The 11678-nt window shown below is 51.7% G+C and overlaps 1 protein-coding gene across 1 annotated transcript; it reads right to left on the minus strand.

Annotated features, from left to right (window-relative positions):
* Positions 1–1730: 1730 nt before the first annotated feature.
* On the minus strand, positions 1731–7926 carry LOC135535680 (myelin regulatory factor-like). The gene is made up of 5 exons (XM_064962122.1): positions 7741–7926; positions 7330–7406; positions 3302–3412; positions 2677–2767; positions 1731–1871 (listed from the first exon to the last, which is right to left on the minus strand). The coding sequence occupies exons 1-5, from the start codon at positions 7924–7926 to the stop codon at positions 1731–1733; spliced, it is 606 nt and encodes a 201-aa protein (XP_064818194.1).
* Positions 7927–11678: the final 3752 nt, after the last annotated feature.

Here is an 11678-nt window from a genome sequence, read left to right on the forward strand (position 1 = left end):
TTAATCCCTCCCCAGTTAATCCCTCCCCAGTTGATCCCTCCCCAGTTAATCCCTCCCCAGTTAATCCCTCCCCAGTTAATCCCTCCCCATTATCCCACTCCCCAGTTAATCCCTCCCCAGTTATTCCCTCCCAGTTAATCCCTCCCCAGTTAATCCCTCCCCAGTTATCCCCTCCCCAGTTAATCCCTCCCCAGTTAATCCCTCCCCAGTTAATCCCTCCCCAGTTAATCCCTCCCCAGTTATTCCCTCCCCAGTTATTTCTCCTGTTTCCAGGAATTCTCCAACTTGGATTTTTAAAATAACTTTGCAACCCTACTAAATACATACGGTTTTCTTGGTTGCTGTGTGCGCGTGCAAAGCGTGTGTCTCACCTTGTTAACCACCAGTAGTTTAGGGATGGTCTCTCCGTTAGAGCAGATCACATCTCCGCCCTCCTTCACAGCTTCAGGCAGGATCTGCTGCACGTCCTGAGCTATCACTCCTGGATAATACAACACCTTACAGTAAATTCCTTTACTCCTGGATAATACAACACCTTACTGTAAACTCCTATCACTCCTGGATAATACAACACCTTACTGTAAGCTCCTATCACTCCTGGATAATACAACACCTTACTGTAAACTCCTATCACTCCTCGATAATACAACACCTTACTGTAAACTCCTATCACTCCTAGAAAATACAGCACCTTACTGTAAACTCCTATCACTCCTAGATAATATCACACCTAGATAATACAACACCTTACTGTAAACTCCTATCACTCCTAGATAATATCACACCTAGATAATACAACACCTTACTGTAAACTCCTATCACTACTCGATAATACAACACTTACTGTAAACTCCTATCACTCCTAGAAAATACAGCACCTTACTGTAAACTCCTATCACTCCTAGATAATATCACACCTAGATAATACAACACCTTACTGTAAACTCCTATCACTCCTGGATAATGCAATGTACGGGAGGATATGAAATACAAAAATAACTCACCGATGCAAATGTTATTAAGATGGGAATGCAATACTTTTCTAGTGCTACTGATTTCTGTTAATTCATTGTCTATAATGTCTAAACGACAGTATGAGTAATGACAGTATGAGTTACCAGTCTCTGGGCTGGAGTCGATGCCCATGCTGGAAGCAAACTCAGGCTTGTACTGATAATGAACCAGCCTCATCTGACTGATCCGCTTCAGGTTGCCTGTAGTGTCCACCTATACACGCACACACACACACACACACGCACGCACGCACGCACACACACACACACACACACACACGATGCGCACACACACACACACACACACACACACACACACACACACACACACACACACACACACACACACACACACACACACACACACACACACACACACACACACACACACACACTTGGATATGACTATGCAGCTAGATTACAGACAGGAACATATGGCTCATGGACGATGAACAGAGGAAACACAATATAAAATGTTGTGAATTATTGTAACACAAATATTTGTTTAAATGTAAAAAAAATTGTCAGGGAATTTTTTATTAAGATTTTGATAAGCATTTTTCATCACTAATCACTACACTAACATGCATACAGACAGTCAGGAGAACACACCACACACAAAGAGCAGTCTTATATATCTATACCCCCTCACCTCGTGGGACGTTCTCTTTAGCCCGTATATCGGAAGGGTGCACCAGTGACCCCATGACCTTCAGGTTACAATGGATGACCATGGCCTCGTCTGGCCGGTCGGTAAAAGCTGATCCCGACCCGGCCGTGGTGGTACACTGAGTCAGGTAGCTGGCCGCGCTGCCACAGCACCTCACTGTCACTCTCAAACTGACCCGGGTTGGACGCCTGGAAACCCAGAGAAGGAAAGGGACACAGAGATATTTAGAGTTGACGGGAGCTGTAAAAAAAAAATATTCTTTGATTTACATTCGTAATATAAAGAGGTCTTTCATTCCTCTTTTGTTTGCAGTGCTATTAATATCCCTATACACTGAGTAGCTTCCGACATTTATTTGTTGTTGTTGATCTGCATGGAATGTTTAACAGCCTCAAAAAACATATTGACAGAAGAAGGAATCTAGACCGTAACACATGATGTCAGATAGATATTAAGGGTTTGGCCCAATTTCATATACATTTAGGATGTAAGTCAATTCAACATTTTTGAATTGCAAATTTTTGTTTATGTCCTGTGAGGTAAATATTGAGATAGATCAGAAGAGGACAGATCAGAGGATGGATCAGATAGACACGGCCAGACTGACAGAGGTTATTGAGATCAGAGGAGGACGGTCAGACAGACACGGCCAGACTGACAGAGGTTATTGAGATCAGAGGAGGACGGTCAGACAGACACGGCCAGACTGACAGAGGTTATTGAGATCAGAGGAGGACGGTCAGACAGACACGGCCAGACTGACAGAGGTTGGCTGAGATAGATCAGAGGAGACGGTCAGACAGACACGGCCAGACTGACAGAGGTTATTGAGATAGATCAGAGGAGGACGGGGTCAGATAGACACGGCCAGACTGACAGAGGTTATTGAGATCAGAGGAGGACGGTCAGACAGACACGGCCAGACTGATAAAGGTTATTCAGATAGATCAGAAGAGGACGGTCAGACAGACACGCCAGACTGACAGAGGTTACCCTGACGATGATCCTCTCGGACACCTGCGCGGCCACCGTGAAGCTCTGACTGTGGGCCTGGACCTGCAACGCTACCACCAGCATGAAATACCTACAGTATGGAGGTAAACAGGTGAATCACCTACAGTATGGAGGTAAACAGGTGAATCACCTACAGTATGGAGGTAAACTGGTGAATCACCTACAGTATGGAGGTAAACTGGTGAATCACCTACAGTATGGAGGTAAACTGGTGAATCACCTACAGTATGGAGGTAAACAGGTGTGTGTGTGTGTCCGCGCGTGTGTGTGTGTGTGTGTGTGTGTGTGTGCGCGTGCGTGCGTGCGTGCGTGTGTGTGTGTGTGTGTGTGTGTGTGCGTGTGTGTGTGTGTTTAGTACAGTACCTCAAGTCAGGGTTGGGTGTGTGTGTGTGTGTGTGTGTGTGTGTGTGTGTGTGTGTGTGTGTGTGTGTGTGTGTGTTAGTACAGTACCTTGGTCAGGGTTGGGTGTGTGTGTGTGTGTGTTAGTACAGAACCTCTAGTCAGGGTTGTGTGTGTGTGTGTGTGTGTGTGTGTTAGTACAGTACCTCTAGTCAGGGTTGGGTGTGTGTGTCTTTGTGTGTGTGTGTGTGTGTTAGTACAGTACCTCTGGTCAGGGTTGGGTTTGCCTTTCTTCCTCATGTTATTGGCTGTGGTCTCGCTGAAGTGTAGGCGTCCCACTGTTACCTTGGTAACCTGCTCCGGGGGCAGTGTGACCCTGCAAACACAAAAACACACATGTATTATCAGTAGCATGTCACATTTCTTTCTGTTTTGACACTGTGACGCAGCAGTAAAGACTGTAATGTAAATTGTAAAGTAAAGCCAAAAGTTCTTTCCTGCCTGAAAAAGGTAACCAGAAGACCCAGACTCACAGTTCTGGTTTGAAGGGTTCTACTCACAGTACTGGTTTGAAGGGTCTCTACTCACAGTTCTGGTATGACGGGTCTCTACTCACAGTACTGGTTTGAAGGGTCTCTACTCACAGTACTGGTATGAAGGGTCTCTACTCACAGTACTGGTTTGAAGGGTCTCTACTCACAGTACTGGTATGAAGGGTCTCTACTCACTACTCACAGTTCTGGTTTGAAGGGTCTCTACTCACAGTCCTGGTTTGAAGGGTCTCTACTCACAGTCCTGGTTTTGAAGGGTCTCTCTCACTACTCACAGTTCTGGTTTGAAGGGTCTCTACTCACAGTACTGGTTTGAAGGGTCTCTACTCACAGTACTGGTTTGAAGGGTCTCTACTCACAGTCCTGGATTGAAGGGTCTCTACTCACAGTCCTGGTATGAAGGGTCTCTACTCACCGTACTGGTTTGAAGGGTCTCTACTCACAGTACTGGTATGAAGGGTCTCTACTCACAGTGCTGGTTTGAAGGGTCTCTACTCACAGTACTGGTATGACGGGTCTCTACTCACAGTCCTGGTTTGAAGGGTCTCTACTCACAGTACTGGTATGACGGGTCTCTACTCACAGTCCTGGTTTGAAGGTCTCTACTCACAGTACTGCTTGAAGGGTCTCTACTCACAGTACTGGCATGAAGGGTCTCTACTCACAGTGCTGGTTTGAAGGGTTCTACTCACAGTACTGGTTTGAAGGGTCTCTACTCACAGTACTGGTATGAAGGGTCTCTACTCACAGTACTGGTTTGAAGGGTCTCTACTCACAGTCCTGGTTTGAAGGGTCTCTACTCACAGTTCTGGTATGAAGGGTCTCTACTCACAGTACTGGTTTGAAGGGTCTCTACTCACAGTCCTGGTTTGAAGGGTCTCTACTCACAGTCCTGGTATGAAGGGTCTCTACTCACAGTTCTGGTATGACGGGTCTCTACTCACAGTACTGGTTTGAAGGGTCTCTACTCACAGTCCTGGTATGAAGGGTCTCTACTCACAGTACTGGTATGAAGGGTCTCTACTCACAGTACTGGTTTGAAGGGTCTCTACTCACAGTCCTGGTTTGAAGGGTCTCTACTCACAGTACTGGTATGAAGGGTCTCTACTCACAGTCCTGGTATGAAGGGTCTTCTTTACTCACAGTACTGGTTTGAAGGGTCTCTACTCACAGTCCTGGTTTGAAGGGTCTCTACTCACACTACTGGTATGAAGGGTCTCTACTCACAGTCCTGGTTTGAAGGGTCTCTACTCACAGTCCTGGTATGAAGGGTCTCTTTACTCACAGTACTGGTTTGAAGGGTCTCTACTCACAGTCCTGGTTTGAAGGGTCTCTACTCACACTACTGGTATAAAGGGTCTCTACTCACAGTCCTGGTTTGAAGGGTCTCTACTCACAGTACTGGTATGATGGGTCTCTACTCACAGTACTGGTTTGAAGGGTCTCTACTCACAGTCCTGGTTTGAAGGGTCTCTACTCACAGTACTGGTATGACGGGTCTCTACTCACAGTCCTGGTTTGAAGGGTCTCTACTCACAGTCCAAGTATGAAGGGTCTCTTTACTCACAGTACTGGTTTGAAGGGTCTCTACTCACAGTACTGCTTTGAAGAGTCTTTCACTACAGTACTGGTTTGAAGGGTCTCTACTCACAGTACTGGTTTGAAGGGTCTCTAATCACAGTCCTGGTTTGAAGGGTCTCTACTCACAGTACTGGTATGAAGGGTCTCTACTCACAGTCCTGGTTTGAAGGGTCTCTACTCACAGTACTGGTATGAAGGGTCTCTACTCACAGTCCTGGTATGAAGGGTCTCTACTCACAGTCCTGGTTTGAAGGGTCTCTACTCACAGTCCTGGTTTGAAGGGTCTCTACTCACAGTACTGGTATGAAGGGTCTCTACTCACAGTACTGCTTTGAAGGGTCTCTACTCACAGTACTGCTTTGAAGGGTCTCTACTCACAGTACTGGTTTGAAGGGTCTCTTCTCACAGTACTGGTTTGAAGGGTCTCTACTCACAGTCCTGGTATGAAGGGTCTCTTTACTCACAGTACTGGTTTGAAGGGTCTCTACTCACAGTACTGCTTTGAAGGTCTCTACTCACAGTACTGCTTTGAAGGGTCTCTACTCACAGTACTGGTTTGAAGGGTCTCTACTCACAGTACTGGTTTGAAGGGTCTCTAATCACAGTCCTGGTTTTTGAAGGGTCTCTACTCACAGTCCTGGTATGAAGGGTCTCTTTACTCAACGTACTGGTTTGAAGGGTCTCTACTCACAGTCCTGGTATGAAGGGTCTCTTTACTCACAGTCCTGGTTTGAAGGGTCTCTACTCACAGTCCTGGTATGAAGGGTCTCTTTTACTCACAGTACTGGTTTGAAGGGTCTCTACTCACAGTCCTGGTTTGAAGGGTCTCTACTCACACTACTGGTATGAAGGGTCTCTACTCACAGTCCTGGTTTGAAGGGTCTCTACTCACAGTACTGGTATGATGGGTCTCTACTCACAGTACTGGTTTGAAGGGTCTCTACTCACAGTCCTGGTTTGAAGGGTCTCTACTCACAGTACTGGTATGACGGGTCTCTACTCACAGTCCTGGTTTGAAGGGTCTCTACTCACAGTCCAAGTATGAAGGGTCTCTTTACTCACAGTACTGGTTTGAAGGGTCTCTACTCACAGTACTGCTTTGAAGAGTCTCTACTCACAGTACTGGTTTGAAGGGTCTCTACTCACAGTACTGGTTTGAAGGGTCTCTAATCACAGTCCTGGTTTGAAGGGTCTCTACTCACAGTACTGGTATGAAGGGTCTCTACTCACAGTCCTGGTTTGAAGGGTCTCTACTCACAGTACTGGTATGAAGGGTCTCTACTCACAGTCCTGGTATGAAGGGTCTCTACTCACAGTCCTGGTTTGAAGGGTCTCTACTCACAGTCCTGGTTTGAAGGGTCTCTACTCACAGTACTGGTATGAAGGGTCTCTACTCACAGTACTGCTTTGAAGGGTCTCTACTCACAGTACTGCTTTGAAGGGTCTCTACTCACAGTACTGGTTTGAAGGGTCTCTTCTCACAGTACTGGTTTGAAGGGTCTCTACTCACAGTCCTGGTATGAAGGGTCTTTTACTCACAGTACTGGTTTGAAGGTCTCTACTCACAGTACTGCTTTGAAGGGTCTCTACTCACAGTACTGCTTTGAAGGGTCTCTACTCACAGTACTGGTTTGAAGGGTCTCTACTCACAGTACTGGTTTGAAGGGTCTCTAATCACAGTCCTGGTTTGAAGGGTCTCTACTCACAGTCCTGGTATGAAGGGTCTCTTTACTCAACGTACTGGTTTGAAGGGTCTCTACTCACAGTACTGGTATGAAGGGTCTCTACTCACAGTACTGGTATGAAGGGTCTCTTTACTCACAGTACTGGTATGAAGGGTCTCTACTCACAGTACTGCTTTGAAGGGTCTCTACTCACAGTACTGCTTTGAAGTGTCTCTACTCACAGTACTGCTTTGAAGGGTCTCTACTCACATTACTGGTTTGAAGGGTCTCTACTCACAGTCCTGGTTTGAAGGGTCTCTACTACAGTACTGGTATGAAGGGTCTCTACTCACAGTACTGGTATGAAGGGTCTCTTTACTCACAGTACTGGTATGAAGGGTCTCTACTCACAGTACTGTTTTGAATGGTCTCTCTACTCACAGTACTGGTTTGAAGGTTCTCTACTCACAGTACTGGTATGATGGGTCTCTACTCACAGTACTGGTTTGAAGGGTCTCTTGCTGCGGTCTGACTGGGACTGCTCCACGTTAATGGACTGGTTCATTGCTTCCAGCTGGAAAACAGACAAGAGACAGGAAGGAGACAGACAGGCGGCAGGAAGGAGACAGACAGTAGACAGGAAAGAGACAGACAGGAGATAGGATTATGAGCCAGACAGGAACAGGTGATGAACGACCCTGTTCAACTGATTATCTAACTGAGTATCTTCCACTTTACATGTTAGTCATTTAGCAGACTCTTTATCCAGAGAGACTTACAGTTAATGGATTCATCTTAAAGATAGCCACAATTTGGGTCAATTCCATTTTGAAATTCTTGTATTGACTGAATTGAAATGTTATTGACCCCAAACCTGATCGCCACTCTCCACAGCTCCCTCACCTAACCCCGTTGAGTTTGAGATAAAAGCAGTCTATGGGCTGCAGGCCCTCACTGGTCTTGATGTACTTGGGATCTCCCAGCATGCCGCAGTACACAGTGACCTGGAAGTGGTTCTTTTTCTGACACACGAAGGCATCGTCTGCGAGGGAGAAGTTGAAGCCCTTGTCAGCATCTACGCGGTAGGTGGGCATAGGCCTGGAGAGAAAGAGGTGGATGGAGAGGGAGTCAAAATAACGTTCTTCAGTAGGTTCCTATAGGTCACATACACTGAGTGTACAAAACAATAGGAACACATTTCAATGACATAGACCAGTGTTTCCCAACCTTGGTCTTCCAGTACCCCCCAACAGCCCAACCCTGGTCCTCCAGTCCTCTGGTACCCCCAACAGCCCAACCCTGGTCCTCCAGTCCTCCAGTATCCCCAACAGCCCTGGTCCTCCAATTCCCCCAACAGCCCAACCCTGGTCCTCCAATTCCCCCAACAGCCCAACCCTGGTCCTCCAGTCCTCCAGTACCCCAACAGCTCAACCCTGGTCCTCCAGTCCTCCAGAACCCCCCAACAGCTCAACCCTGGTCCTCCAGTCCTCCAGAACCCCCAACAGCTCAACCCTGGTCCTCCAGTCCTCCAGTACCCCCAACAGCCCAACCCTGGTCCTCCAGTTCCCCCCAACAGCCCAACCCTGGCCCTCCAGTCCTCCAGTACCCCCCAACAGCCCAACCCTGGTCCTCCAGTCCTCCAGTTCCCCCCCCAACAGCCCAACCCTGGCCCTCCAGTCCTCCAGTACCCCCCAACAGCCCAACCCTGGTCCTCCAGTCCTCCAGTACCCCCCAACAGCCCAACCCTGCTCCTCCAGTCCTCCAGTTCCCCCAACAGCCCAACCCTGGCCCTCCAGTCCTCCAGTACCCCCCAACAGCCCAACCCTGGTCCTCCAGTCCTCCAGTACCCCCCAACAGCCCAACCCTGCTCCTCCAGTCCTCCAGTACCCCCCAACAGCCCAACCCTGGTCCTCCAGTACACCCCATCAGCCCAACCCTGGTCCTCCAGTTCCCCCCAACAGCCCAACCCTGGCCCTCCAGTCCTCCAGTACCCCCAACAGCCCAACCCTGGTCCTCCAGTCCCTCCAGTTCCCCCAACAGCCCAACCCTGGCCCTCCAGTCCTCCAGTACCCCCCAACAGCCCAACCCTGGTCCTCCAGTCCTCAGTACCCCCAACAGCCCAACCCTGCTCCTCCAGTCCCTCCAGTACCCCCCAACAGCCCAACCCTGGTCTCCAGTACCCCCAACAGCCCAACCCCTGGCCCTCCAGTCCTCCAGTACCCCCCAACAGCCCAACCCTGGTCCTCCAGTACCCCCCAACAGCCCAACCCTGGTTCTCCAGTCCTCCAGTACCCCCCAACAGCCCAACCCTGGTCCTCCAGTCCTCCAGTACCCCCCCAACAGCCCAACCCTGGTCCTCCAGTACCCCCCAACAGCCCAACCCTGGTCCTCCAGTACCCCCAACAGCCCAACCCTGGTCCTCCAGTCCTCCAGTACCCCCAACAGCCCAGCCCCTGGTCCTCCAGTACCCCCAACAGCCCAGCCCTGGTCCTCCAGTACCCCCAACAGCCCAACCCTGGTCCTCCAGTACCCCCAACAGCCCAGCCCTGGTCCTCCAGTCCTCCAGTACCCCATCAGCCCAGCCCTGGTCCTCCAGTACCCCCAACAGCCCAGCCCTGGTCCTCCAGTACCCCCAACAGCCCAGCCCTGGTCCTCCAGTACCCCCAACAGCCCAACCCTGGTCCTCCAGTACCCGCCCAAAGCCCAGCCCTGGTCCTCCAGTTCCCCCCAACAGACCAACCCCTGGTCCTCCAGTCCCTCCAGTTCCCCCCAACAGACCAACCCTGGTCCTCCAGTACCCCCCAACAGACCAACCCTGGTCCTCCAGTACCCCAACAGCCCAACACTGGTCCTCCAGTACCCCCAACAGCCCAGCCCTGGTCCTCCAGTACCCCCCAACAGCCCAACCCTGGTCTTCCAGTCCTCCAGTACCCCCCAACGCCCAGCCCTGGTCCTCCAGTACCCCCCAACAGACCAACCCTGGTCCTCCAGTCCTCCAGTTCCCCCCAACAGACCAACCCTGGTCCTCCAGTATCCCCCAACAGACCAACCCTGGTCCTCCAGTCCTCCAGTACCCCCAACAGCCCAACCCTTGTCCTCCAGTACCCCCCAACAGACCAACGATGGTCCTCCAGTCCTCCAGTTCCCCCAACAGATAACCCTGGTCCTCCAGTATCCCCCAACAGACCAACCCTGGTCCTCCAGTCCTCAGTACCCCCCAACAGCCCAACCCTGGTCCTCCAGTACCCCCAACAGACCAACGATGGTCCTCCAGTACCCCCCAACAGCCCAACCCTGGTCCTCCAGTACCCCCCAACAGCCCAACCCTGGTCCTCCAGTACCCCCAACAGCCCAACCCTGGTCCTCCAGTACCCCCAACTGACCAAACCCTGGTCCTCCAGTACCCCCCAACAGACCAACCCTGGTCCTCCAGTACCCCCCAACAGACCAACCCTGGTCCTCCAGTACCCCCAAAGCCCAGCCATGGTCCTCCAGTTCCCCCCAACAGACCAACCCTGGTCCTCCAGTCCTCCAGTTCCCCCCAACAGACCAACCCTGGTCCTCCAGTACCCCCAACAGACCAACCCTGGTCCTCCAGTACCCCCAACAGCCCAACACTGGTCCTCCAGTACCCCCAACAGCCCAGCCCTGGTCCTCCAGTACCCCCCAACAGCCCAACCCTGGTCTTCCAGTCCTCCAGTACCCCCAACGCCCAGCCCTGGTCCTCCAGTACCCCCCAACAGACCAACCCTGGTCCTCCAGTCCTCCAGTTCCCCCCAACAGACCAACCCTGGTCCTCCAGTATCCCCCCAACAGACCAACCCTGGTCCTCCAGTCCTCCAGTACCCCCAACAGCCCAACCCTTGTCCTCCAGTACCCCCCGACAGCCCAACCCTGGTCCTCCAGTCCTCCAGTTCCCCCCAACAGACCAACCCTGGTCCTCCAGTATCCCCCAACAGACCAACCCTGGTCCTCCAGTCCCTCCAGTACCCCCCAACAGCCCAACCCTGGTCCTCCAGTACCCCCCAACAGACCAACCCTGGTCCTCCAGTACCCCCCAACAGCCCAACCCTGGTCCTCCAGTACCCCCCAACAGCCCAACCCTGGTCCTCCAGTACCCCCAACAACCCAACCCTGGTCCTCCAGTACCCCCAACTGACCAACCCTGGTCCTCCAGTACCCCCCCAACAGCCCAACCCTGGTCCTCCAGTACCCCCAACAGACCAACCCTGGTCCTCCAGTCCTCCAGTACCCCCAACCCCAACCCTTGTCCTCCAGTACCCCCCAACAGCCCAGCCCCTGGTCCTCCCAGTCCTCAGTACCCCCAACAGACCAACCCTGGTCCTCCAGTCCCCCAACAGATTGGTCCTCCAGTACCCCCAACAGCCCAACCCTGGTCCTCCAGTACCCCGCCCAAAGCCCAGCCCTGGTCCTCCAGTTTCCCCCGCCAACAGACCAACCTGGTCCTCCAGTCCTCCAGTTCCCGCCAACAGACCAACCCTGGTCCTCCAGTACCCCCAACAGCCCAACCCTGGTCCTCCAGTCCTCCAGTACCCGCCAACAGACCAACCCTGGTCCTCCAGTTCCCCCCAACAGACCAACCCTGGTCCTCCAGTCCTCCAGTTCCCGCCAACAGCCCAACCCTGGTCCTCCAGTCCTACCCCCAACAGCCCAACCCTGGTCCTCCAGTCCTCCAGTACCCGCAACAGACCAACCCTGGTCCTCCAGTTCCCCCAACAGACCAACCTGGTCCTCCAGTTCCCCAACAGACCAGCCCTGGTCCTCCAGTCCTCCAGTACCCGCCAACAGACCAACCCTGGTCTCCAGTACCCCCAACAGCCCAACC

This window comes from Oncorhynchus masou, unplaced genomic scaffold (genome assembly GCF_036934945.1).
Source record: "Oncorhynchus masou masou isolate Uvic2021 unplaced genomic scaffold, UVic_Omas_1.1 unplaced_scaffold_4973, whole genome shotgun sequence".
NCBI classification, from domain to species: domain Eukaryota; kingdom Metazoa; phylum Chordata; class Actinopteri; order Salmoniformes; family Salmonidae; genus Oncorhynchus; species Oncorhynchus masou.

Coding starts and splice junctions, on each gene's coding strand:
- LOC135535680 (XM_064962122.1), bottom strand. CDS start 7,926: ATGCCCACCTACCGCGTAGATGCTGACAAGGGCTTCAACTTCTCCCTC. Junction 7,407..7,740: donor TTTATCTCAAACTCAACGGG/GTTAGGTGAGGG, acceptor TCTGTTTTCCAG/CTGGAAGCAATGAACCAGTC. Junction 2,768..3,301: donor AAACCCAACCCTGACCAGAG/GTACTGTACTAA, acceptor TCCATACTGTAG/GTATTTCATGCTGGTGGTAG.